This window comes from Myodes glareolus, chromosome 6 (genome assembly GCF_982192425.1).
Source record: "Myodes glareolus chromosome 6, mMyoGla1.1, whole genome shotgun sequence".
NCBI classification, from domain to species: Eukaryota; Metazoa; Chordata; class Mammalia; order Rodentia; family Cricetidae; genus Myodes; species Myodes glareolus.
This window is the reverse complement of record NC_142031.1, coordinates 1832364-1860358: the sequence shown is the minus strand read 5'-3', so window position 1 is coordinate 1860358 and position 27995 is coordinate 1832364. Positions and strand designations below refer to the sequence as shown.

Here is a 27995-nt window from a genome sequence, read left to right as displayed (position 1 = left end):
GACCTCACAGCCAGATCGGCCTGACCGCTGCTCTACTCCACCGAGAGCCCACCTTGGCCAGCTCACCCCAGCTCTGAGACACCCTAACCCAGCCCTTAAGGACCTGCCCAGTGGTGGCTGCGGCTCCTGAGATCACTCAGTAAGGTTCGTGGAGAGGACCCTGCCCTGCTGCCTCACTGGGTGGTATCTTGTTTTGTTTCATTGTTTTGGTTTTGGGGGTTTCTTAATTTTGTTTTGTTTGAAACAGTCTCACTCTGTAATCCAGGCTGCCCTTGAGTTCACAGCAATACTCCTGTCTCAGCCTCCCAAATGCACCATCACGCTAGACATGTGAGCCCTGTCATGGCACCCTCTGATAACCCTGGCATTTCACTTGACGGCACCCAACTTTTCAGTATTTCATCGCCTACACCTAGTTGGGTAGCCCCTTTGATCCCCTTCCTACCCAAAAGGCCCTGTCCCTTCATCGTGGCAACCCAGAACATCTCCTAGCAGATCTCCAGGGAGATGAAATCCACTTCCGGGCCTGGCCGCGATGGCTCCTTTCCCTCTTGCCCAGCACAGACATGCCCCGCCTGTCCCAGGCCACCTGACGGCGTTTTTTATTGTGTGTGCCTTGTTAGCTGGAAGTAGGTTTCAGGACAGAGTAGTGTGAGCCCGCAGAATGCTGAAGAGAACTAGCGAATGCAATCGGAGTCAGAACAGGTTACTGGAACTGGAGCTGCAAAGGCCAGGCCCAGGAACAGGCTCGTCCTGCAGGGTTGACATTCACTCGTTCACTAGTCACCTTTTCAACCGTTGCTATGGATGCCCTACAGATGCCACAGGAGTCCCTGGGGGTCTGGCAGTCTCACAAGTATGACCTGAATAAGAACATTAGGGGTTGTAAAACTGTATGTTAAGATAACGGAGACCAGGAACACGCTGAGGTTGCTGAGTTGAACTTGAAAGCCAGGTTGGGGAAGACCCCTGAAGATGCGGCCTTCTCTGTTTTCTCCTTAGTTAGGGACCTGGGAAATTGGCATCCTGACAAAGTGGCTTGGCAAAATAGATGGGGGGGGGCGGTGTGAGGTGGCAGGCCCACAGTGTCCTGAAATGGCAGTAGGAACTGCTGCTCCAAGGGAGATTAGAGGGGACATCTTCTGACTTCCCCACTAAGAGGGTGGAAAGGGGCCACACCCTCAGGAGGTCTGACTGCAGCTCAAGCAGATGGCAGCCTGGGGTAGGAAGGAGCCAAGGTCAGACTCCCGCAGAGCTAAAGGCCTAGGAACAGAAGTCTCCAACAACTTTGGGATGGGACTGTCTGGAGGACAGCAGAGGCTCTGTGAGCGGGCGAATGGCCAGGCAGTCGTGGTCTGAGCATCCAGAGGAAGTATCAGAAGTACTGGGTTCACTGACCATTAACTGACCGCCAAGAAGCAGGGAGTGAGGCCCAGGGTCCAGCCTACTCTCCATCGTATCAAAAGCAGGCATGCCAGAGGCGTCTGAGATCCACAATGAGTGGGACCAGAACTGAGGCAGGATGACAGGGGCACTCACCACTCCCGTCCTGCAGCCCTCCCTTCCCAGCCACCTGTTCTGGTCACAGCAGCAACCTGCCACCGTATTGTGTGTCCTCCACTTCTGTCCACCTTAGGGTGGCCCAGAACATCTTCCCCATAGTGAGGAGCTGAAGGGATGGCTAGATCTGCTCACATCCCGAGGGATGATAGGGAGGAACTTCACGATGCTCATCTCCTCTTGCTCTACTTGGTTCCCACATGCGTTCTTGCCCTTCCTAACCCCACCAACCCCCGAAACTCCTGGATTCCAACGAGAACTGTGGAAGAACAGGCAAGGAGCTCAGGGCCTGAGCCACCTTCCCAACAACATCCCTGATCCAGCTTCCAGGCCCAGAAACCCAGGAAGTCCTGGGCACAGGCAACCCAAGAAGGCTCCACTGCAAAGGCCAGTAGATATCTAGGTGGAGCGTCCTGGGTCCAGCATGCAGAGCCCAGGCCGTGAGCAGAATAGCTCCAGGACTAGTTAGGCCCTGCTGTGTCTGATAACAGAACAAGAGAGAAACTGACTGAAAAGCAATGGCCGTCGTGACCAATTGGCCAGGTCTCCTTTCTACACAGGGGTTCCCTGGGCACTCAGAGACCCCTACCCCTAGCATAAGGACCCCTTGCAAGACCAGGGCACTCAGGGCACAGTTTGCAGCTTTGAGAGCAGAGACCAGGACACAGCATCCCCAAAGCACCAGCTTCATTGTGGTCAAGGCATTCCAGCTCCAGCTGCCTCTCCTGGCCCTGGCCTGGGGTGCTCAGCTGTGTGCTTTCCACCCAGAACCGGCTGATGGGGAAGTCGGAGAGTCCAGTGGGGATGGTGGAGAGAGCAGACCGGTCTGGGAAGAAGAGGCGCTCAGGTTTCCTGGAGGGGGGGCTGCTGCTGCTACTGCTGCTGCTGCTGGGAACCCTAGTGGCCCTGGGTGTCCTCTACAGCAGAGGTGAGTAAGGACACCCTGCCCTTTCCTTCCCCCTACCCACCCCCGCCCAGGGCTTTGCCTGAGAGACGCCAGCCTTGCAGAGTGGGGCAGAGGGCTCTGCCAGGGCCCCCTGCCCGCTCCCAGGGTCATGGTGTTGACTCCAGAGATGCCACGGAAGGGACACTGACCTGCACGGACCCAGCGACCCCGTCCAGAAAGCTCTGTCCTGGCTTGCTGGCGCGGCAGCTACTGCAGGCTCAGCCTCCGCCCCCTCTGCCTCAGCAGGACTCTAGGATGCTGCAGACGGCTGACAGGTCCCCCGCCCCACCGGGCCAGCCCCCTTCTAGTCCGCAGCACAGCCTGGCAGAGTGGCTGCTGCAGTTCCCAGGTGGCCCAACAGCAGGAGCCCAAGCCCCTGAGCTAAGGGGTCCCTCCAGCTGTCTCACCTGGTACCAGTCAGGATGACCTGGTGGCTTCTGAAACAGGTTCTTGCTTTTTGCAAGTTTGAAGGAAAGGGCTAGCCTGAGGACCCATGAAGGTGGAGGGGTGGCTAGGGCTGCCCTTTGATTGACCTCGGGTGTCCCAGGAACTGCTTTAGCACACTGACCTCTTCCTAAAGGACCACATGTAGGACTAGGTGCACCCAGCAGCTCTGTACCCTCCAAGCCCTTCATCTCTTTCGAGCCAGGGGCAGGGGGATAAACACACAGGAAGAAGGAAGGTCCACCTACTCCACTCTGCCATGTCTGTAAGTGATGCACTCTCCTTGGTCTGGCTCTAACTCCAGGGCACCAGAGCCTGATTGTCCCCTCAGGGGACTCCTGATGAGGGGCAGCTGGGAAACACAAGTAGGTTCCGCCCCACCCAGGGCTGCCTTCAAGGGCCCATGTAGAGTGTGGCTTCCGCCCAGTGGCTACTGTGGTCTCTGCCTGTTTGGTTTTCCTGCAAGGGTTGACAGGTACAGCCAACTGCAAGGGCAGGAGTGACAGAGCCCCTGTGCCCAGTGGAGCTCAGGGCCCCAGGGCCCTTTGTTTGAGGAGCACTGATCTCAAAACACCTGATTTTGAGCCCTCCAGAGAACAGGCCCCACAGCCAGCCGTGAGGTTGAGGGGCAGGGATCCTCTCTCTTGTCCTGTCTGTTGTCCTGTCTCTCTTCTCCCTGCCTGGTTCTCCTTTTACCCTTCAAGCAGTATGACTTCTGGGACAGCCAGGGTCTCCTTGCCTCTGCCAGGGCCCCAGTTTCTGCTTCCTCCTTCTTCAGGGTTCCTGGGCCGCTGGAATGACCCCCACAGCTAACCTGGGCTTCAGTCCAGGACTTCAGTCAGGACTGGGCAGATGGGGAGTTTTGTACTATCCACTTTCAAACATTTTCTTGTTTCTGTCTGGAGGATTTTTATTATTATTTTTTCTAATCTGTGAGCTACTATTTATTCTTTAATGTCTATATCCACATGAGCGTTACCATCTTAACTTTTACTGACCTATGGATCAATTGCACAATTGTCAGAAACTCAGTTGGAGGTGGTCTAGTAGGATTTCTCGTGCTTGCCTGAGTTTAGCCTTCTTGGGAATGTTTCTGCTGTTGCGATAAAATATACCCTGAAAAGAGCAACATAAAAGAGAAAGTGTTTGGGGATGTTACGACAGCAGGACTCGAAGCCATCAGACGAGAGCCATGGCCACTGTGTTCAACTCATTGTCTTTATCTAGACAGTCCAGGGATACCTACCTAGGGAACGTCCCACCCACAGTGGGCAGCTCTTCTACACCTCAGTTAGTCAGATCCTTCCCCTCCCACATGCGTAAGCGGCCCTGCTCCCAGGTGGTTCTGAATCATGCTAGCCTTAGGCCAAGTAAGGCTTGGCCAGTTGTTCTACAGGAAAATTGTCAAATCGGCCAGAAGCACTCGAGGGCTATGCCCGTCCCTGCCTGTTGAGTGACAGCGTCCATAAGTGCCTGTGAGTTCAAAGAAAGCCCGTGTGATATTTGCTTCTTTCATTCTCTCCGTCTTCCAGATAGCTATAGTGTGTGTGTGTGTGTGTGAAATTCTTGCACTAGAGACTTGTCATATCAAGGATTAATTTCTCTCACCAATTTAAGATTAGCTCATGACCATAAATTTAGCCATAAAGGGTTGGAGATGGCTCAGCAGTTAAGAGCGTTGGCTACTCTTCCAAAAGACCCAGGTTTAATTCCAAGTACTCACGTGGCAGCTCACAACTGTCTTAACTCCAATTCTAGGGGATCTGACACCCTCTTCTGGCCTCCACAGGCACCAGGAGCACAAATTGCACAGACACGCACAAGACAAAAAATACATACACATAAAATAAAATCTCAAAAAAAGAGGATTCTTCAATGTTTTCCTCAACCACTTCCATCAAAAAAGTCATAAAGTACAAACTTAGCTTCATAAATTTATGCAGTTCTCTATATATGTATATTACTTATTTACTTTGTGTGTGAGAGCACTGTCCATGCTGTTTTATATTTAGTTATACATACAGAATTAGCCCACTACAAGTCATTACAGTGTCGTATCTTAGCAATGCTCTCACCCCTAGATTCTGTGCTTTTTTAAAAACAAATCCTTTTCAATGGGGCTGGAGAGGTGGCTCCATGGGTAAGAGCTCTGGCTGTTCTTCCAGGGGACAGCGTTCAATTCCTAGCACCCACACGGCAGCTAATAACTATCTAGTTCCGGGATATCTGACACTCTCTTCCGGCTTCCATGGGCATCAGGCACATACATGGTGCACAGGCATACATGTAAGCAAAAACACACATACACATAAAAGTAAAATAGCAAAAACAAAACAATTGTTTTTTACAATCTGCCTATCACTTTTAATTTGTACAGTAGGGGCAGGTCGTGACTTGCCTGTGAAGGCCGAGGACAATTTGCAGGGTCAGGTTTCCTTTCCACTGCACGGGACGGGAGGATCGAAAGTGAGTACTTCCACTCTCTGCTCGGGAAGCGTCCCGTGCGCAGCGCAGCTGTTTCTCCTGCAGCCATGATGGCTGGGTTTCGAGTTTGCCTTTTACAGGGAGGATTTTCCTTATCTGCATTCCCTGTAAGCTGTAGACTGTATCTTTTGTCCACAATGTTTGTTTGTATTTCTGATGCATTTTCATCTTTTCTTGCCCTTGTTCAAACTGAGCTATTTTTCCCTCAATTTGCTTGAATTTTTTTATCTTTATCTTTTTGATAGTTACTCTTGTTTTTTCTTTTAATTTGTTGCTAGGTTAAAATTATAAACACACCTTTTTTTCCTGAAAATCCATTTTCTGTTTTGTGCACATGGTGGGGTATGTGTGGCATGGGTGTGGAGGTCAATTGATTCTTTGATTCCATTTTTGGATGGGTTCCAGGGATCAAACTAAGGTCTCCAGGCTTTCTCAGCAAGTGTCTTTCTTTATTCTTGAGCCACTGGCTGACCCTGAGAGTCAAATATTTTCATCAGTGGCTCAGTGTCGTGACCTCATTCGTGCTCACCCAGAATCCTCTTCACCAGCAACCATATTCATTGTTCAGGTTGGCTAACCATGGCCCTGCCTGGTTTTGTAAATTAGCTTTTATTGGCGTGCGGCCTTGCCCACTTGTTCACGCCAAGCAGCAAAGCTGAGGAGGTGAGACAGAACCCGCCAGGACCATGCTGCCAGCCTGGACTGTGTCCTTGGAGTCCGCAGCTCATCTTTGTTAGTCAGTGAGGACATGAGGGCCTGAGGCGGTGTGCACATCAGTTCCCAGCTATACAGCCAGGGATTCCAGCTCCTGACTCAGCTGTGTGACTTCAGACAGCTTCCATGACATCTCTGGGCCTCAGTTTCCTGACCTGCAAAGCAGAAATTATAGGAGTGTAAGCCCACAAGAGGGCTTGAAGACTTGATACAACAGGACTGCTTAGAAAATCCCCATCGCATTGCTCAGATGTAATGACAAGATGTCAGTCTTGCCTCTGACGTCGTCAGTCCTGTCTTTACATCCTGTACAAAGGTGGATTCGCTTGGGAGACACCAAGCCCCCGCTTCCCGATAGAGATGTCTCCATAGCTTTTGCTTAAAGCCACGCGCGTCATTTATATATTTTACGGTGTAGTTTAAAATCTTTATCATTTGTTTTCAATTACGTATACATGGAATATGTGAGCTCATGCATATGTGAGCACAAGTTCTCTTGGGGGCAGAAGAAGGGGTCAGCTCTGGGAACTGGAGTTACAAGTGGCTGTGAGCAGTCATGTGGGCACTGGGAACCGGACTCAGTCCCTCTGCCAGAGCCATCTCTCCAGCCCCTAGTCTTTATGAACTATGAAAACTAACGAGTTACACTTTCTTCTCTTGCTATTGTCTGGATTTCGTCATTCATAACTCTGTTGACGGTTCCGTTTTCTGTCTAGTGTTTATTATGCCTGCCTTTACCATTTCAAAATCCGTCTGTGCTTTTGTGAGAAGGAGGGAGAGAGATGGGATCTCAGGTAGCCCAGGCAGGCCTCCAACTTACTATATAGTCAAAGATGACCCTGAACTTCTGATCTTTCTGTCCCTACCTCACAAACGCTAGATTACAGGAGTACTCCTCAACACCTGTATTGATTTAAGATCGTTTAAGATAGTTAAAGATAGTTAAGATAGTTTGCTGATTATCGAGAAGATGTAACAAGCAACTTGAACACCAGGTTAGTCCTGCAGTGTTAGGGATTTGAAATGCCTGACATGGGATCATGTGTGTAAACACTTGGTGCCCACCTGGTGGCACTGTTGGAAAGGTTATGGAACCTGGCTCCACTTTTCCTCTGCTTTTCCTGTGTGCTGATGAAATATGATCTAGCTGCTTCCTGCCTAGCAGGCCAGCCTCACACTCTCGCTGCCCTGCCTGGTGATCCCTTTCTCTCCAGAGCTGCTCCTTGCCAGCGTGTTCTGCCACAGCAGCAGGAAAATAGTCAATAAGATCACCCTAGATGTCAGCCCATTCGAGGTACAGCTCTGGCTTTTAAAACCATTTTCCTGGCCTCGCTCCTCTTTTCTGCAGAATAAAATTTCAGAAGTAAACAACTGTTCATTTTACACCAGTGAGCCGCCTCCTCAGCCCTCAGGCTGAAGTCAGAGACAGTCCTCTGACAGTTTCCTGTCGGCTTTCCTGGGCTGTGACAAAGTGTTCCAGATAAATGGCTGTAAAGAATGGAACGTTATTCTGGATATGGTTTCAGAGGTCTCAGGCCCTGGTAACCTGGTTCCATTACTTGAAAGCTCCATTTCCAGTATGACTAATAAAACCCCACCACTAATATGATTGATAAGACCCCTCCCCTGGGGTGGTTGATAAAGACCCCACCCCTGGTATTTCTAGCAGACACAGAAGCAAACAAGGGCACTCTATGGCAGGGCGGCCACTCTGGGGCCCTCAGGCTCTCCCGTCCTCCCCACTTCCTGCAGAGCCAAGCTGTTCCCCTGGCCCATGAGGGTGAAAGTTTATCTTCTCCAGCAGTGTTCAGCTCTTGCTTCCTTCAGAAAGGGTCCAGGCACGCAGCAGTTCCATTGCTGGGCCGTTGTCTTTCTTGGCCTCACCTTGCCCCCACTGGGAGCTCCTCTGTCTCAAAGAGGCTCCTTTCTGGAGCAGGCTCTCTAAAGTCTTCTGATAGCTCCCTTCATCGGCCCTGCAGGCGATTGGGAAAGCGTGGGAAAGTGTGGGAGCACGCCCACACGGGCGGTCAGCTGGTTTAGAAGTGACTGACTTCCTGCTCATTGTTTGAACATCTCTCCCGGACCTGTGTGTCCCGTCTCTCACCAAAACTGGCCCATGTTCTCTGAAATGCCATTTTCCTCATCTTGTGGCTGAGTCTTGGGTTGGATCCAAAAAGAGTGGTTTTTTTTTTTAATAGATTATCTGGCTTTTGTTGTGGTTTCTGGGAAGGAAATGGCACTCTTGTGGATTTTGGTGTCAAAAATAGAGCTTCTCTCATAAATCCCAGGTACATACTTAACTTACTATAAGGCTAAGGAGGAGCTGGAGAGATGAATCAGAAGTTAAGAGCACTGGCTGCTCTTCCAGAGGACCAGGGTTCAATTCCCAGCACCCATATGGTGGCTCACAACTGTCTGTAACTCCAGTTCCAGGGGATCTGACACCTTCACACAGACATACATGCAGACAAAACACCAACGCACTTAAAAAAAATCATTTTTTAAAAAATAAATAACAAAAATAAAAGACTAAGGGAATCGACGTCTCCACTGTTTTCTTTAAGCAATGCAATACTTAGAACGGCTTACACACACGCGTGCACACACACACACGCACGCACACACAGAGTTTCTTGTGTTACCTCTGTTCATTCCTAAAATTCTGTTAACATAACTGTGGGAGAGCTCAGTCAGTAAAGTGCTTTTGTGCGAAGACTTGAGCTCAATCCCCAGAATTTACACAGAAAAGCCAGGCATTGTGATTGACATATGCATTGAAAGTCTACTATTGGGGAGACAAAGGCAGGAGGATCCCTGGGACTCGTTAGCCAGCCTAACCTACCATACCTGGTGAACCTCCATCACTGAGAAATCCTATCTCAAAAAATGAGAAACAACACCCAAGACTGACCTCTGGCTTCCACACGTGTGTGCATAGATGCATCCCCACATATGAACACGAAAACAATAAGCACATAAGTTAATGAAATAAAATTCTGGTTGCTTATAGACTCGCTTTTCTCAGTCTGTCCTTTCTGATGCTTTCTGTCTGTGCCTGACTTTGCCCAGCGCTCCTTGTTAGTTCCACAGAGCATCATTCTAGCTCACTAAGTCTTTCTTCCGCGGCCTTGCAGCCATCCATTCTGGGTTGGCGATTGTTTGTAAACTCCAGCAACTGCATGTTTTCCTTTTTAAAATGTTTATTATTGTATTTATTACTAATGGGTATGCATGTGTGTGTGTGTTTATGGGGGGGACATGTGTGGATGTAGTTACATGAATGCCACAGAGCACAAGAACAACTACAGGAGCCGCTCACTTCCACCGTGGGTCCTCAGGTTTGCACAAGCACTTTGCCCCACTGAACCACCTCACTGTCCCATACGGGTTTGTTTCTAGCATTTACAGCTGATTCTTTTTCAAATTGATTTTTAACTGCCCCTTGTCTGTTTTCAATTATTTCTTCTCTTTTAAGTATTTCCAAAGTATATTATGCTCTGTGTCACTTAGATACCTATAAAACCTATACCAACACCCAGTCCCCCCAAAACAACAATTTCCCAACCTCTGTCCTTGGCTGAGGTCAGGTTGCGCATGTCTGTGTCGGGGGGGGGGGACACCTCATCCAGGTACAGAGACCTAGCTAGTCATGTTCCCTCCACGTAAAAGCACACAGGCTCTTGGGGCACTCGCTTAGAACTGGAGCATGCCACACCCACCTCTTTTTATCCGCCAAAGCAGGCCACGTGACACCTCTGCCCCATATCTGAACACCTCAGGGTTCTGCCCCTTGTTCTTCCTAACGTATGGACAACTTCTTTTCACAAACACAAATTCACATCCACGTGGGCTTTGTCCTTGACCTTCTGTGTGATGTAAGTGGAGAGAGTTTCCCTCTGAGAACGTGTGTTTCCATCGGGTGTCTTGAGACGCTTCCATTTGGGACAGCTTCATGTTGAGTCTCAGGGCGAGTTTCCTTGGCCACGCCACACTCATCCCCACATCTGCCTCTCCACCTACTCAGCAGGTTACTCAACCTCAGGGAACATGAGCTTTCTCCATCGTTGTAGCATTCTCTCTCTCTCTCTCTCTCTCTCTCTCTCTCTCTCTCTCTCTCATATATGTGTGGTGTGTGTGTGTGTGTGTGTGTGTGTGTGTGTGTGTGTGTGTAGGCTACAGGTGGACATTGGGTGTTTTCTTCAATCGTTCTAAACCTTATGTGCTGAGGAAGAGGTTCAGTTAATCTCGCTGCCCAGCTTGCCTCAGAGACCCCATGTCTCCACCTAGAAGCACAGGCAGTGTAGGTGGACCACCTACTTGTAGACAGAGGCTGCTTGTTCGTTTCCCAGCCGCCCAGGCCCAAAATAATCACACAGAAATTATATGAATTAAAACACTGTTTGGCCTATTATCTCAGACTTCTTGTTAGCTAACTTTTACACCTTAAATTAACCCATTCCTATTATTTTGTATTTTGCCATGAGGCTCGTGGCTTACTGGTAAGGTTCCCAGGCATCTGTCTCCTTTGGCGGCTACTTGGTGTCTCCTCGACTCTGCCTTCTTTTCTCCTCTATCTCCACTTGGAATTCCCACCTTGCTCTATTCTGCGCTGCCACGGGACCAAAGCAGCTTCTTTATTAACCAATGGTAATAGAACGTATTTACAACATGCAGAGGGGACTCCCACATCACCTACTGGTCTTTCCTTGGGTGCTGGGGAACTCCAGTTCGCACAATTGCTTGGCAAATGCTTGTCCGCCAGCCATTGCCCAACTCTCAGAGCTATTTATAGTACCGTAGATGCTGCCTAAACAAACACCAGGGGATATCCAGGGCATTTGATCTTCCTGGAATCCCATCCACTCAAGTCTTTGTTACCTGTGGCTTTAGCCCAGAGAGTCTCGTGTTGCTTCATCTCTTTTGAGTTCAGGTCTCACTATGTAGCCCAGGCCAGCCCTGAGCTTGCAGTCTTTCCGTCTCTGTTTCCTGAACTCTTGAGACTACCATACTTGGCTCGCTCTAAGCTTGGGTAACTGTTCCCTCTATTTATTGATTTACTTCCTTTGCCTTCGTAGTTTGGTTTGGGTTGAAAAGTCTTGCTGACTGGCATGTCCTGAAACTAATATTTCCTTTGTGGGGTTCAATGACCGTCACATCTGTGATGTGGTTTCCTTACCATTTTTTGAGACAGGGTCTCGTGTATCCTTAAACTGGTTCTGTAGAGAGACTAGCCTTGAACTCCTGATCCTCCGTCTGTCTCCTGAGTGGTCCTGAGTATCTCCAACACTCTCGGAGACCTCACTTCTCTTCCAACATTTCCATTCTGCTTTCCTGTGGCTTCCACTTGCCCAGTGAAGCACAGGGCGTAACTGTAAACTTCCCACCTCTCCTGCAAGACTCTTTAGCTTAGTGACTACAGCCATTGCAGACTGCTGCTACTAATAGTGGGGTCACCCCAGAGTCTACTCCTTTTGATCATTTGGGGTTCCCTCTTGGTCTCTTTCCTTTTGTTTTTAATTGTTTTGTTTGTTTTTTAAATATTTATTTATTATGAATACAGTGTTCTGCCAGCATGTATGACTGGACACCAGAAGAGGGCACCAGATCTCTTTACAGGTGGTTGTGAGCTGGGAATTGAGCTCAGGACCTCTGGAAGAGCAGCCAGTGGTCTTAACCTCTGAGACATCTCTCCAGACTCCTTTGGGGTTTTTTTTGTTGTTGTTTTGTTTTGTTTTGTTTTTGTTTTTGTTTTGTGAAGGGGTGGTTGCTGTTGTTTGCTTGTTTGTATGTTTTTGGTTTGTTTTGAGACAGGGTCTCACTCACTATGTGGCCCAGGCTGGCCAGGTACTCATATGCACCTGCCCCTGCCTCCCAACTGCTAGGATTAGAGGTGTGTGCCACCACACCTAGCAATGATTTGAGTTTCATGTAGCTCAGGGGGCTGGCCTCAAACTCACTATATAACATTAAATTCCTAAATCTCCCACCTCTACCTCCTAAATGCCACGCGTGGTTCATGTGGTGCTTGGGATGGAGCCCAGGGCTCTGTGCATTGCAAGGCAAGCACTCTGCCAACTGAGCCACACCCCGATTCCCAAGGTTCCTTCTTCATTGTCAACAATATTTAGCTGCTTCCCTGGGGGCTAGAAGTGGAAGGTTCTTCTCTGCTCTCCTTCTCTGTCAGCGGACATAACCTCAAACTCCTTGAAGGCTATGTTAGCAAGAATAGGTGGGAACGTACACCCTCTACATCAGGGACTCCCCGAGACCCTGATTCCTCACAGCAGCCCACACGGGTGCACCCAACATTCTGTGGATGGAAGCATACTTGGGATCGGCCTTGCAGCACAGCCTCCCTTGCTGGACTCTGGCCTGGTCACTCTTCTGTAGGAAGGAAAGAACTCATGTCTAGAATTCTGTTCTTTTTGTTTGTTTTTGTTTTGTTTTTCAAGACAGAGCTTCTCTGTGTAACTGCCCTGGCTGTCCTAGAACTCTCTCTGTTGACTAGGCTGACCTCAAACTCAGAGACCTGCCTGCCTCTGCCTTCCGAGTGCTAGGATTGAAGGTGTGTGCCCCCAGCACTGCCGGGCTAGAATCCTGTTCTTTTGTGTCTCTGTGTCCTTATCTTCCTTGAGCCGTCCGAAACTCACCTGCGGTGGCTTCAAAGGTGTGTGCTGAGCCAGCAGCCTCACGTTCCTCCTGGTCACACGTCCTCTCGCTGGAGGTATGGTGTGACTCCACGGGATCCAAGGCTCGGTGTCTCACCTTCAGACTCTGCTCTTGAGATGGGCACACCCCCACAGGGTAGCCAAAGCTCAGGGATCTTACCCCTTCCCTGGCAGACCTGAGGAGGCAACTTTCTTGTCCCCGGATCTCAGGTTGTCCCTTGAAAGTTTTCCCTCAACGGCTCCTTCAGATTGGGGATGAAAGGGTAGGACTCTTCAGGGATAGAACCCACACTGGCATCATAGCCAAGTCAGGTCTGGCATGTAGTATCCTCCCGTGTAGGACAAATGGCCTTCTACACTGCCTAGTCCTGAGGAGCACCCCTTGTTGGCACCTCCAGCACCTTCTGTGCTGACTGTGCCAGGAACCAAGCAGATACACCCCTAAACCGTCCTCCCCCACCGTCTGACCAGGCCTGAGGATGGCCCAGGCCTGACATGCTTTCTCCCAAACCTCACTCCAGGTCCTGAAGGCTTCCATGCTAAGCAGCTTCCCTCCCCACATGTAATGGAGAGACACGGACAAGGAGGGTAGTGCTTAAACCTTCAGCAGGCACTGAAAGTAGTTCGGGGGGGGCGGTGAAGGTTGCCATGACAGGGCTCCCTACAAAGGCCTGATCTCCCCAAATTAGCCTAAGTATTCCCGCGGTAAGACGGCAAGAGCAGCCTCTCTAAGCGCAGTCCAGGAAGACAGGCAGAGCCTGGGTAGTTCCAGGCGGACTGGAAGATAGAAGAGCAAGATAAGGGACCTTTCCTTTCCCATTCAAGCCTAGCAGGACCTATGAGGAGAAGGAAGAGAATAGAGAAGAGGATGCCTAAGTTCCATAGTCCCCCTGCCTCAGTTCCCTGGTAGCCAGCCCTCACTGTGTGGTGGCCGAGCACTAGAGCCCACAGCACCACACACAGACACCAGCACTGACATAACCAGATCCCCAAGGCTCCGCCAGGAGGCAAACGGAGGAGGCTGAGCCCTGTGTTTCTCCCCAGGGAAGCAGCTGCCCCTCTTAACTAGCCGACTACGCTTCTCCCAGGAAGAGAAGACGATTGTAAAACGAGGTAGACTTTGCCTTCCCTGCCAGGCAGCCCTGAGGAGGTGGGCTTGGCATCTGGGCCTGCCATGGGTAGAGTAACGTAGATGGGCAGAGAGTACAGGAGCGGGCAGGGAAGAGAGGGACACCAGTCTCCAATGCCGTTGTATGCAGAACGTTTGGGCACAGCTGGGTACCACCCAGGAGGCCAGTCTGGTGTCACCTTTGGGTGTACTGGCTACAGGGTAAGGAGAGGGTGGGATAATGCAGTCCATTAGAGCTGGTGGGACAGCAGGGTAGTCATGAGCAGCCTCGGTTCTGAGGGTACTGGGTCCCAATAGGGGTCAGTGGAGGTAGAGAATTTAAAGGGGATCCCAGGTCACTGCTGTAAGGAAAAGTCACACTTGGGATCCAACTGGGGACCAGTGGTGTGCTTCAGAGCTCTCCTGGAGGTGTCCATGAAGGGTGGGGGAGAATGGAGGCCCACCCCGTCTACCCTGCCATGTCCACCCCAGCTTGCGCTTCACCAAGCCCTCCCAGGCCTTGGTCCTCTCACCAAGGCCTGTAAGCTGTGCAGCCAAGCCTCTGTACCAGCCCATCCGATGCTCCGCACCTCACGTTCCTCCTTCTGCTCCTCCAGCCATCAGAGAGCCACCCCAGCAGAATGACGTCTGCGTCACCCCAGGCTGCGTGATGGCAGGTGAGCCCCTCCACTAGCGTAGCCGCCTGAAGCCGAGCTGAGCAGCCCTGGAGACCGGGGTTGGCTCCCACCTGTAGGCCGAGACCCAAGAGCCCTCATCTATATTTATAGAAACCAAAGTCAAATCAAAGGATTATTTTTTTTTATTTCAAATTTTCTACCAAGACTTTGTCTTAAAATTGGGTGCCACAGACTGCCCTCTGCAGGAGGGAAAATGAAGTTTTGTGGGGTGAGGGTGGAACAGGTTGTTTTGTCTGAGTGAGCCCTGGAGCCCCACAGTGATGCTCTCTTTGAAATCTCCCGCTACAAAAGCCCCAGACCAGGTGGTTCCCAGGCAGAGTGAGCAGAGTCAGTGAGCCCATAGCTCAGGCCCCTGTCACCAACATGCTCTGGATCCTAGGATGGACACAGCTGCCCCTTCTGATAAAGAAAAACCTCAAGGCAATAGACAGGGTGGGGGATCTTTTTCTCCCCTATAGGACAGAGGACCTGAGGACTGAGAGGTCACTAGGACTGCATGGGGCAGAAGGGCTATGGCTAGGAGGCCAGGAGGGAGGGCCGCCAGCTGGGCCTTTCTATGAGCAGGAGCCATCTTCCGATATCAGGTCCTCAGGAGGGAGAAGACAGGGGTATTCAAGATCCTGTAGCTTATAAGTGGCTGCTGTAGCCCTTGAAGACACTTGGGTAATTCTTCCAATGTTACTAGCCTCCCTCTGACTCAGGGAGAATGACTAACTTGCCCAAGAGCAAGTTAGCAGATGCCACCAAGTTAATAGTTGATATTAAATCTCAGACAAACTGTCCCCAAAGAGAGGATACTGTCTCTCAGACTCTGAGATAATATCAAGATGTCCACAACTCAGGGTCTTCTCTCCCCCCTCCTCTCTCCACCTCCTCTGGATAAACAGCTGCCAGAATCCTCCAGAACATGGACAACTCACAGGAGCCCTGTGACAACTTCTACCAGTATGCTTGCGGAGGCTGGCTGCGGCGTCACGTGATTCCCGAGACCAACTCCCGATACAGCGTCTTTGACATTCTCCGGGATGAGCTGGAGGTCATCCTTAAAGGTGAAGAGTAGCCACCACCTGGGGGCATAGAGGTGTCTCTGAGCCTCGGGTGGGTTCCCGCCTGACATCTAGGTATCAGAGTCAGAGTTGGAGTGGGTTGTGACTGTGCTGAGTCTCAGGGCAGCTTGATGATGCTAGCCCGGGGCTAGACGGGGCTAAGGGCTACAGTAGACATTGGTTGTCCTGGGACCCCAGCAGTCACCTCAACCTCTGTGAAGCTTTCTCCTCTGTCCCCAGGGGTGCTGGAGGACTCCTCTCTCAAGGACCGGCCGGCTGTGGAGAAGGCCAAGACACTGTACCGCTCCTGCATGAACGAAAGTGAGTCGAGCCGCCTGTTGGGGCCCAGTTAGCTCTAACGGTACACTACACACGGAAGTATCTCGGGGTGGGAGTGAACATCATGCAGGGTACATGAGAAGGAGCTGTGTGCTGTGCCTCACCTGGCCTAGCTCATTCCCAGCTACCCTGGGTTTGGGGCTGTATAACCCTAGCCTGTAGTTACATTACCCGAAGGTACCACTCTGGCCAGCTGAGCTGCAAGTTGGGGCCACCTGTCTTCCCTGGACATCTCCTGGAGGCTTGAGGTTGATTCCTATGTACCAACAATGCAACTTAGTGGGACTGTGATTTTATGAGATTATCTCCATTGAAACCTGTACTTGGGCATGGCCAGGGCTATCTTATCTCCACAAACCCACAAGTCACAGACGACTTCCTTTAGATTCTCACACTTACTTAATTTCTTGCCTGAAAGGTTGGCTGCCCAAGGCAGGATGGCAGCCGTTTGTGAACAGAACCCTGAGCCCCTTCCTCAGCTTCCAGCCCACCAACCAGAGTAGCAGCCCAGCAGCTGCTCAGAATCCTGCTCCCTTTGACCCAAGCAACCAGGACTTCATTTACGACTACCAGTTTCTCTAACTTTGTTCCTACTTCCAAATGAAACCCAAGCAGAGAAAGCCAGATAGGCCACTGTCCAAACCCACGGGAGGCCTCCTCTTTTCACACACCCATGGCATCTCGAGGCTAGCGTCCTCCATCAGACTCATCTGGTGCCTCGCTAACCACTGAACCACCGTCCTTTCCCGGTCCCTCAGCCCTGCCACATGCCCGGACAGTGGACACCAGCCCCTTCTCGTTACCAGCTCTGGAGTCCTGCCCTGTCATCCTAAGGCCCGCCCTTCTATCTATAGTGACTTCTGGGTTATGCCCTCTGCACTTAGTCCTTGCCTGAAGTTCTCCCAAGTACCCTGTCAGAGAAGCACTTCCTTGGAGGGAAGCCTCTCTGGGCTTCAGCCCATGCTTTTAGACTGCCGTCGTGTGACAGAAGCAAGTCACATGGCCCCTATGCGACCCGACTCTTGCCCAAGCACATTCTGTCTCTGGACCTCCCCCCTGGCCACCACTCCTTCCCTAGGCTTGTCACCTGCCACCAAATCCCACCCTCTGTGTGCTTTATCAGCAAGCCCCGAGCTAAAGCTGAGTCCATGGAGCAGGCATGTTCCGGGCGGGTGTTGTGGCACCTCAGCCACTGGAGTCTGCGTAAGCATCCACTCCTTCCCTCCTCAGGTGTGATAGAGAAGAGAGACTCTCAGCCCCTGCTGGACATCTTAGATGTGGTAGGAGGCTGGCCTGTGGCCATGGACAAGTGGAGTGAGATGGTGGGTAAGTACAGGCCAGTTTGCCGACTTCGGGGAGAGGCTGCTCACCCCACAGCTGCCCGCAGGTTGCCTGCTCTTAGGGAAGCCCCAAGAGGCTCATTCCTCCCAGAGATAACTTAGGGCCCCCAAATCTGGCTTAGGCTTCACACTGGGGAGACAGTGGGGTCTGTGATGGGTGCTCACGATGGCTGGTCCCCTGAAGCGCTGTCCTGGGTCATCCCTCCTATTGTCCGAGACACCAGTCTTCATATCCCTGTTCAGCCCTCAGACCGTGGCCCACTTCTGACTCAGGGGCAGGGATGATGCCTAGAATAGGGCATCTCCCATCCACAGCCACTCTTTCCCTGTGGGCCTTTGAAGAACAGTCCCTAAGCCCCTTTGGAGAATAGTTCCTAGGTCCCCAAAGTCTCACAATGAGTTCATTACCCGAGCCTGGCGGGGATCCCTATACCCCCAGAATGCTGTGCTCAGGAGGTACAGTTCTCTGTCTGGAGAGGGGCTAGCTGGTCTCTAGTGTGGGTACTGACTCCTCAGGCCCCAAGTGGGAGCTGGAACGGCAGCTGGCTGTGCTGAACTCACAGTTCAACAGGCGCGTCCTCATTGACCTCTTCATCTGGAATGATGACCAGAACTCCAGCCGGCATGTCATCTATGTATGCAATACCCTCAGTGGGTAGGGTGGGGCTTGGGTGTCTAACTCTGGGCTTTTCAGGAGAGCAGGAGATAGACAGGGTGGTGGCTGGGGGAATCCGTGAGCCCAATGTTTGTGTCCTCTGTCCACAGCCTGGTCTGCAACATAAACTGTGCTAAGCAGGGCTCACAGGGGGCCTCGTGGCCGCTGCTGTGTTCTGAGAAGCTGGCCCAGTGCTTACCCTGCTATTTTACCCTAGTGAGGTCTTTGGCCCCTGGCTGGAGGCTCCAAGAAGCACACAGATGCCTCTTTGGGAAGGCTGGGGTGCAAGCCCCTCCTGTGGGAACCTGAACCCCAAACAGCCCCTCTCTATCAAGCGAAGGCTTGGGTTCGGAAGCATCTGACTTCCACAGGGAGCCAGTGTTGTTACCAAGAACAGTCTAGGGACAGGGGATTGCTGCCCCCCTCAGCCAGGCTGCAGGGATCCCCACCACCCGTGAGGAGTCACACACTCTGTGTTTCCAGATAGATCAGCCCACCTTGGGCATGCCATCCCGGGAGTACTATTTCAACGAAGGCAACAGTCACAAGGTAAGCAGGGAGCCTCGGGGCCCATGTCAGATGCAGTTCCCTGCACATATCCTGTCCCCCTCCCCAGAGATCAGCTCTCCGGCTTGTCCACTAGCCTTGCTCCCCACAACCAGCCTCTGGAAGCACTTGTGGGGCTGTGGACAGGCGCTGAGCACTGGGGACACAAACATGGACACCCAGTGTTCACACTGCCGGCCCTAAGGTGAGTGAGCTCATCTGGTCAAGCAGTCTGTTCAGCTTGACCCATCCGTGCAGAGCCAGGCCCAGTGTCCTGAGCCTGCTCTGTGGAGAGAAGTCAGCTGTAGCCCAGGAAGGCCAGGGTAGCAGGAAGAGTTGGGATGAACAGAAAGAAGGCAGGGACAGCAAAGGCATCTGGCCAGGAACAGGGTAGGAATGACCCTCACAGCAGGGCTGGAAGTATTAGTGGGCACATGGGTGGATCGAGAAGGAAGGATGGTAGCAGGAGACAGGAAATTAGGACCTGGATCATCCCAAAAGCTCACAGGTGTGGCCCCCAGTCCCACCTAGCAGCTGGCAGAGCAAGGTCTCGGTGGATGGGGTAGTCTGAAGCCTCAGCTAGAATGAGGAAAGCCCCTTTAAGAATAGACACAAGAAAGGATGTCCAATTGAATGGGACAAACATAACCCACCCCATGGCTGAATCACGGCTGTGGCAATCCTACCTCACCCTGGCACCAATGGCTGAAGAGTTACTGAGCACCTGTGGAGGCCAACTTGGCACTGTGCAGCCCTGAAAAACTGTCCCCACCCTCAGAGACCTGGGCATGAGTCATTCAGAGCAATGGAGTTGGGACTAGAACTTGGTCCTGAGCTGGCATGGCCGGAGCCTATGACTCCATACAAAGTTCAGGGAGTAGACCCAGACTACAGACTACAGAGGCCGTCATGCAGCCTTGTCCCTAGAGAGCGGGATGGAGACGGCGGTCACAGCGGGGTGTGGTATGGACAGTCTCCACGCTCTATTCCGGGCTGTCTGTGCCAGAACCTGTTGGGGAAGCTAGAGGGGCAAGTTTCTAGGGGCCACTCCATGTCACATACTGCCCCCACCCCACAGAGTGCTCCATGGTGGCCAAGGTGGCCAAAGCCGCCCAGCTCCATCCATCGTCCTTTGGCCCAGGTGCGGGAAGCCTACCTGCAGTTCATGGTATCAGTGGCCACCATGCTGAGGAAAGATATGAACCTGCCCAATGACAACTCTCTGGTGGAGAAGGAAATGGCGCAGGTGCTGGCGCTGGAGGCACATCTGGCCAATGTGAGGCAGGGCCACGCTGGGAGGCGTGGGCTAGGTGCCGAGTGCCACGCGGTGTGACCCCTGCTCCCCACGCAGGCCACAGTCCCCCAGGAGGAAAGGCATGATGTCACCACCCTGTACCACAGGATGGACCTGGTGGAGCTGCAAGACAGGTTTGGTCTGAAGGTGAGACCCAGGCACCAACCAGGAAGTAGCACGGCCTCAGCCCCAACCCACCTGGATACTCATTCCCCCTCCTCACCCCCACAAAGCTACTCCGACATTAAAAGGACTGTAGGGCTGGCATCCAGGCAGATAATGCGTTTAAATGAGCACAGGGAGAACATTCTAGGGGGACATCCATTGTTGCCCTGTGACAGGCCTCCTCTGTAGGTCAGGGTACAGCTGCTACAAAAGGCCATGCTGGCCAGGGCACAAACAGGACAGGGCCTAGGTCAGAAGTAGGTGACTGGGCCTGCAGCCTCTTCCTCCCGACTAGAACATAGAAACAAACACTAGGATCCATAGCACTGCACATAAGACAGGCGAACCCCAAGAGAGCCCTGGCTCCAGCTTGTGTTCCATATGCCGCCGGGTCCCTAGATTTGAAGATCAGGGCTGGAGAGACGGCTCAGCAACTAAGAACCTGCACTTTCAGAGGACCAGAGTTCGGTTCCCAGCACCCACAGCAGGCAGAAGTTCCAGGAATTCGGTGCCTCTCTTCTGGCTTCAGTGGGTACCACAGACACACGCACAACCACCCGCACCACCACCACACATCAGAAAAGTTAAAATAAATCTTTAATTAAGCAGTAAATTCAAGCCCAGCCTGGTGTGCACGCCTTTAATCCCAGCATACAGGAGGCAGATTCAAGCAGATCTCTGAGTCTGAGGACAGCCTGGCCTACAGAATGAATTCCAGCACAGTCAGGGCTACACACACACACACACACACAGAGAGAGAGAGAGAGAGAGAGAGAGAGAGAGAGAGAGAGAGGAGAGGAGAGAGAGGAAAGAGAGAGCATTGTCAGCTACATAACGAAGTTCAAGACCAGCCTGATTAGAGACCCTGTCTCAAGATTTTTTTTTCAAAGTAGTTAAAGTACACCACTAATCTCAGCAAGCGTGGCCAATTCACTGAGAGCAAACATGACTATGGGGCTAGGAGAGTTTAATGATAGCGCACGGCCCTTGCATGCATGAGGCTATGTTCAACTCTCACATAAATACTAAAAAAGGTTGTACACAAAATAGATACCTACCTAGCTTATGTAACATATACCACTATCATATTTTCTACTTTGATCCTTTTTGCTAAATCGTGTTTGCCCAGTAATTTCCCCAACTACATTTCATTTTCAAATATTCCGCATAGGTTCTTAGCAATCTCATAGCCCACAGGCTCTGGGGAAATGTCACTCTTTGTCTTGATTCTTAACAGCCCTTTCTCACCTGTTCCTCAAATGTTCTCCAGTGGAAGCTGAGTTTCTTAGATGCACAGAGGTCTGCCCTCCCTTCTTTCTCCCCACCTCTGTCTTCCTGCCACCTCTCTCTCTACAGGGGTTTAACTGGACCCTCTTCATACAAAGTGTGCTGTCCTCCGTCCAAATTGACCTGTTACCAGATGAAGAGGTGGTGGTCTATGGCATCCCCTACCTGCAGAACCTTGAGTCTATCATTGACATCTACTCAGCACGGTGAGGCTGGGAAGGGGAACCTTGTGCCTGCCCCACAACACACACACACACACACACACACACACACACACTCAGTTCCTACTTTCGGGAGAGGATACCACCAAGAACTTCTCAGGCGTGAGGGACACAGAGGTTCGATTCCAGTGCCCCTGGTGCCTCACCCTGGTGACAGGAATCCTATCAAGCCTTGAGGGATAAACAAGCCAGTTCTTAAGAGAATCTTGAACTCTGCTTGGTGTAGCACCTGCTGGCTAACTTGTGTCTCCTCCCTTGACAGAAAGCCGCTCACCTGTCCCGTTGCACCTCTGCTTCTTCTAGGACCATGCAGAACTACTTGATCTGGCGCCTGGTGCTGGATCGCATCAGCAGTCTGAGCCAGAGATTCAAAGAAGCGAGAGTGAGCTACCGCAAGGTGAGTGTGTTTTTTGCCCACCTCATGATGCTGAGCTTAAGCTGTGAGCCATGTGTACACTGTCGTCACTGGGGTCTGAGAAAAGGCTCCTGCCCTCTTGGGACCGCCAACAATAGAAGCCAACAAAGCAGAAGACGGGGCTGTCGAAAACCAAGTGTGACCAGAGGAGGGACCAGGCAGGGTAGGGAGTCGCTCAGTAGAGGCCAGTTTGACTCTCAAGACACAAAGAGATGAGGAGAAGCTTTGGGTAGTGTCCAGGCAAACCACCAGGTCCAGGGGGTGAGGACAGGGTCTGAGTAGGACCCTAGCTTTTCCAGAGTAGTGGTCTTCTCATGTCCATGGCCAGCAACCAGTCCGAATCATCCTGTGTCTCCCCTCTGGGTACCCTGTAGCCTGTGGTGAGAGGATCTGCCTGCCTCACCTCACAAGCTCAGGGACCCACATATGACCCGGGAAAGTTAAACATTGGCACATGGGATAGGATGCATGCGTGACTGAATGAATAAACACGCCAGGCGCTGTATGGCACAACCGTGGAGGAGGTGCGCTGGCGGGAGTGTGTCAGCTACGTCAACAGCAACATGGAGAGTGCCGTGGGCTCCCTCTACATCAAGGAGGCCTTCTCCAAGGACAGCAAGGACATGGTGTGTAACTTCAAATGGGCACTGTCCGTGGCAGCTTTCAAGCTCACCCTGGGACAGCTTCCTGGCAAGGCTACCAGCCCCATCACCACCACCCTACCCAGTGACTCCCATGTGTGGCAGAGGGGCTTGCATTAATCCCAGTGCCCACCAGAACAGAGGAAGACCAAGAGAAACCCTGCCCCCAGGTGCCCATGACCATGAACTCCAGTCCTGGACCCTGTTAGGTCCCTGAGAAAGACACAGATTGTATGTGTGGGTTCTGAGCCCTGGGCAAGCAAACCTCCAACCCACCAATGAGACTCCAATTCTGAGCCAGAATAGTTACCCCACATCAATGCCACAGCCCTCTAGGAAGTCAGAGACAGAGCAGCAGTGGTCTCATCCTAAAGGTGAGACCAAGCCTGGAGTTCTGGTCATGCCCCCTAAGCCAGCCCAGGACATGAGGATATGCATTCCCCCAGGTCAAAGAGCTGATTGACAAGGTAAGATCCGTGTTTGTGGATACCCTGGATGAGCTGAACTGGATGGATGAGGAATCTAAGAGGAAGGCCCAGGAAAAGGTGGGTGAGCTACAACCACGCTGGAGAAAAAGCCCTGGTGGGAGGGAAGTGCCCGGGAAATCCCCAGGAAACAGGAGGCCCCGTGGTCTGGAGCTAGGATCTACCCAGGCTCCAAGCCACCGTCACTGGACTCCCAACCACCCACACAGAACCCCACCTACGTGTCTGGTTCTGCAAGCTGATAGAAGGAACATGCCTGTTATCCCCTTACTGACACAGCAGGGAACAAAGCTAGCATGTAGGACTAGGGACCTCCCATGGTGGGTGACCCTAGCTGCCCCTCCTCTGTGCAGGCCATGAACATCCGGGAACAGATTGGCTACCCTGACTATATCTTGGAAGAAAGCAATAGGCACCTGGATGAGGAATACTCCAATGTGCGTACCCTTGGGCACGCCCCTGCCCTGAACCCCTGGAGAGGGGGTTCTCCATGTCAGGCATCCTTCTGTTCTTTCAGTTGCTCACTTAGACTCACCTCTACACCCTAGAGGGACTCCAATCTCACTCTGCTAACAGACAGAGAAAATGAGGCCCAGGGAAACTAAACTTTGCACTTAGCTGCTCCAGGAGCCTGAGGGCCACATGCCAGCAGAGGGTCTGGAGACCCTTCCTCAACCTTCAGCCCCTCCTCTAACACTCTTGGGTACTCAGCCTGAGTGCCAGTCATGTCAAGCACTGTTCTCCTCACAGCTGATATTCTCAGAGGACCTATATTTTGAGAATGGGCTTCAGAACCTCAAGGCCAGTGCCCAGCGGAGCCTCAAGAAGCTTCGGGAAAAAGTGGACCACAACCTGTGAGTGGAATGACTCATAGGCTGGCCTGGCATGCAGAACATACCTACTCGCTAGGGGCGGTTACAGGAGTCTGGCCTGATGCCAGCTCGAGAGGACCCTAGACCTGAGTGCCCCCCCCTCAGCTTTGGGGGCTCTTCAGGGCAGGATCTGGTCAGGGAAGAAGGGACCCTAGGGAGAGTCCTGGCAGATGTGGACTCCAAATGACCAGTATATTCACCACAGCTGGATCATTGGGGCTGCCGTGGTCAACGCCTTCTACTCCCCAAACAGAAACCAGATTGGTAAGCCCACCTCGCCTCTCTAGTGCCAGAGGACAGCCCCTGCCCTTGCTTAGGAAACTCCCAGTCTAACCTCGGAAAGGAGAGTGGATTCCAGTCTCTTTCATGTTGTCCTTAGGGTCACAGGTTGGAAGGGACACAGAGGAACCATCAGAGAACTTTCTTAAGAAGGCAGCGGTGGGCGGACAGAAACTGGGCATGGATCGCCAATCCAGCATTCCCGTTTTAGTCTCTGAGCTCAGTGTCCCTGTCTGTACACTGGGCAAGGAGTCCTAACCTCCACTTCCTAGGCCACAGCATTAGATGGCAGGCCCAGTAGAGGTGCCCACCTGAGCCTGGCACCGTCACTCACAGCTTCTCTTTGTCACCCTTCTGGGACAGTGTTTCCTGCCGGTATTCTCCAGCCACCCTTCTTCAGCAAGGACCAACCACAGGCCTTGAACTTTGGGGGCATCGGGATGGTGATCGGGCATGAGATTACACACGGCTTTGATGACAATGGTAAAGGGACAGATGGGAGTGCCCCAGTCACAGATACACCTGTAAGTCACACGCACACACACGCACGCACACACACACACACACACACATGAGATTACACACGGCTTTGACGATAATGGTAAAGGGGCAGATGGGAGTGCCCCAGTCACAGATACACCTGTAAGTCACACACACACACACACACACACACACACAAGATTACACACGGCTTTGACGATAATGGTAAAGGGGCAGATGGGAGTGCCCCAGTCACAGATACACCTGTAAGTTACACACACACACGCACACACACACACGAGATTACACACATTACACACGACTTCGACGACAATGGTAAAGGGGCAGATGGGAGTGCCCCAGTCACAGATACACACACACACACACACACACACACACCCCTCTACTGAGTGGCCAGGAATCATCCATTCAATCTCTCAGTAGATTAGTTGGACAGGGGCTTTGCCTGGTCTCCATCCCTGGAGCGGCTTCCCTGTTTGACTGTTAGGGCCTGACACCACCTGTGATGTCTGAGCTGGTTTTCCCATATAGCTCAGCCAGGGGTATCATATGAGGGTAGCCATGTGCCCCCCTTACCTGGGTTTAGACCCCCTGAACTTGAGACTCCTGGTCCTAATCAAGGGCAAGGATGGGATGGGATGGAAATTCCCCTGAGCAGCCCTCAACATGGTGCTGTGTGCTCGGAACCCCTGAAATCTAGCACTAGCCTGACCTTTGGAGAGGGGTGCAGGAGGGCAGTGAGACCAGGGCCTTGGGGGACAGTGTGTGCATCCTCTACTGCCGCCTAGGTCGGAACTTCGACAAGAATGGCAACATGCTGGATTGGTGGAGTAACTTCTCAGCCCAGCACTTCCGCAAACAGTCGGAGTGCATGGTCTATCAGTATGGCAACTTTTCCTGGGAACTGGCCGGCAACCAGAACGTAAGCATGTCACCAGGACTGCAGTGGCCCTGCACCTGCATGCACCCCAGCTAGCCCCGTGGGACAAGAGGAGGGCCAAGGCCAGGCTGCCCCCCCCCCATTCTGTCTCTTTCGTGCAGGTGAACGGATTCAGCACCCTCGGGGAGAACATCGCTGACAATGGTGGAGTGCGACAGGCATACAAGGTAAGCCCTGGTGGAGCCCTTGGAGAGAGCTGAGGCAGCCGCAGCATGGCAGGGCAATGCCCAAACTAGGGCTGTGTCCTAAAAACACTCCAACTGGACTGGGGAGGAAGCAGAAATTCAAACACCATGGTTGTAAATCTGATATCTCACCTGTTTCCCACATGAGCAAGTGTAGGAACCCTTTTTGTCTCCTAAGGAGTATTTAGGGCAGAGACAACATGACCATGGGCTTGAGCAGCCCACATCTCCAGCCTTGGGAATAGAGCACTGGGTACCAGGAGTCCAGATGGGTGGATTTCAGGTGGCAGCTATATGGCCAAGGGTCCCACAGAGCTCTGTTGGATCAGTCTTTTGAGGGCTGCAGAAGAATTATCTGGCTTGTACACAGCAGCCCTAAGCTAGGGAGGCAGGGTTCCCATCCAGGGAAGGTCCTAGAACCAGATTATTCCGCATGGGGCTCTCTGAGAGCCTGGCTGGACCAATTTGGTGCTCGCAGGCTTACCTACAGTGGCTGTCTGAAGGCGGCAAGGATCAGCAACTGCCGGGGTTGAACCTGACCTATGCCCAGCTTTTCTTTGTCAACTATGCCCAGGTAACTTCTAGTCCTGCTCCTCACACCCACAGCTTTGGAGGGCCCACTCTAGGGTACACCCAAGGGCACCATGAGCTTGCCACAGCTTGCCACACTCCAAAACCAGAACCAGTAGGCTTGGCAGGCTTCCAAGAGAAAGACTGAAGCTGGGGACTGGGAGCCAGCTGGGGAGGAGGCAGCAGATACGGAAGGAAGGAAGGGATCTGTTGGTCTCTCTAAGCAGAGAGCGCCGCTCCAGCCCTCAGGCCCATAACCAAGTCATTCACGCTCCTCTAGGTGTGGTGCGGGTCCTACAGGCCTGAGTTTGCCATCCAGTCCATCAAGACGGATGTCCACAGTCCTCTTAAGTACAGGCAAGTGTACAGTCCCCAAGCAAGCACGCATGCCTGCCCCTGCCCTGGCCCCTTCCCTCATCTCAGACCTCCTTGGACTTGCTGGTCCACAGGGTACTGGGCTCACTACAGAACCTGGCCGCCTTCTCTGAGGCATTCCACTGCCCACGAGGTAGCCCTATGCACCCCAGGAAGCGGTGTCGCATCTGGTAGCCAAGGCTGAGCTACGCCGCAGCCCACGCCCACCCGCCACCCAGAGGCTTCGTGAAAGGGGCAGCTGGACGTGCAAGTCCTTGCCTGAAGGGCACCGGAGCCTCCAGCCAGCCCTCCGCACCCGGCCTAGAGTGCAGCCGCCCGCCCACACCCAGGATGAGTGGTGCCTGGCCCTGCGCCCCTTCAGGCCAGTGAGGGTCGCCAGTCCTGTAGGAGCTGTCCGCTGTCTTCCGCCCTCTCCATAGTGCGTGGCTAAATGTCCTCAAGCTCCAGACTTGAGCTAAGTAAATGCTTCAAAGACTTTGTGTTGCTCATGTAAGGGTCAGGTGGGAGGTCAGGTGGAAGTGGCTGGGTAAGCTGTGGCCAGGGCGAGAATTACAGCTGGTGGGGAGAAAGGGCTCCTGACCAGCCTCCCAGTTTTCTGTGCTAAGAACCCTGAAGAGACCCTTTGGGTCTACAATTCGGTGAGTGGGGCTTCCAGGACCGGACCTGACCTATATAGTCTGGTGACTCACATCAGTACCTGGGGAGCAACAGGAGGAATCTGGAAGCCAGAGATGGTCTAGATCGCAAAGGGGGCGTCACCTGCTGCGTACAGATGGTCCCTGAATAGAGGGAGGACATCGAGGTGGACATGGCAGTCACCCTGGCTTGGTCTTAGAAAGTGCTAAGCCGGTCATCAGAACCCACCTAGAGGGAAGAACCCTTGAGAAGGGAACACCTGAAATGGTGGGGTGTCTGGAGTTCTGCTCAGACCTTCGGACCCCAGGGAAACAGACATGCTTAGCCAGACCCAGGCTTCTTCTGGGACAGCAGCAGCCAGTCAGATCCGGAAAGGGTTTCCAGCTCTGGAAATGGTCCCTCAGTCTTCGTCTGCCACCTCTTCCCTGAGTCCCATTAGCCTCCAACCTCCACCTCGAACACAAGCAGACACCTGCCTCCCATTCCCCACAGCTGGGCTCCATTTGGGAGCTGAGTCCAACAAACTCTCCTCTCTGCAGCCTCCAACGGAGTGAGCTACAGTGTCAGGGTGACCTTGTAAG

The 27995-nt window shown here is 52.5% G+C and overlaps 1 protein-coding gene across 2 annotated transcripts; it reads left to right on the top strand.

The window, feature by feature from the left end:
* Positions 1-27253, top strand: Mmel1 (membrane metalloendopeptidase like 1). 2 transcript variants are annotated; one of them, XM_087906785.1, is made up of 24 exons: positions 1-144; positions 2329-2488; positions 13861-13929; positions 14542-14601; positions 15510-15671; positions 15909-15989; positions 17238-17333; positions 17864-17982; positions 18486-18551; positions 19690-19824; positions 19900-19989; positions 21364-21500; positions 21819-21912; positions 22428-22556; positions 23018-23116; positions 23410-23493; positions 23807-23910; positions 24134-24192; positions 24571-24690; positions 25497-25630; positions 25750-25815; positions 26312-26407; positions 26684-26760; positions 26853-27253. In XM_087906785.1, the coding sequence occupies exons 2-24, from the start codon at positions 2338-2340 to the stop codon at positions 26950-26952; spliced, it is 2328 nt and encodes a 775-aa protein (XP_087762911.1). In that variant the 5' UTR covers positions 1-144; positions 2329-2337; the 3' UTR covers positions 26953-27253. The 2 variants fall into 2 exon arrangements, with proteins under 2 accessions (XP_087762911.1, XP_087762910.1); XM_087906784.1 differs by having other exon boundaries at positions 19627-19824.
* The last annotated feature ends 742 nt before the right edge of the window (positions 27254-27995 follow it).

Coding starts and splice junctions, on each gene's coding strand:
- Mmel1 (XM_087906784.1), top strand. CDS start 2,338: ATGGGGAAGTCGGAGAGTCCAGTGGGGATGGTGGAGAGAGCAGACCGG. Junction 17,983..18,485: donor CCAGCCGGCATGTCATCTAT/GTATGCAATACC, acceptor CTGTGTTTCCAG/ATAGATCAGCCCACCTTGGG. Junction 18,552..19,626: donor ACGAAGGCAACAGTCACAAG/GTAAGCAGGGAG, acceptor CCCACCCCACAG/AGTGCTCCATGGTGGCCAAG.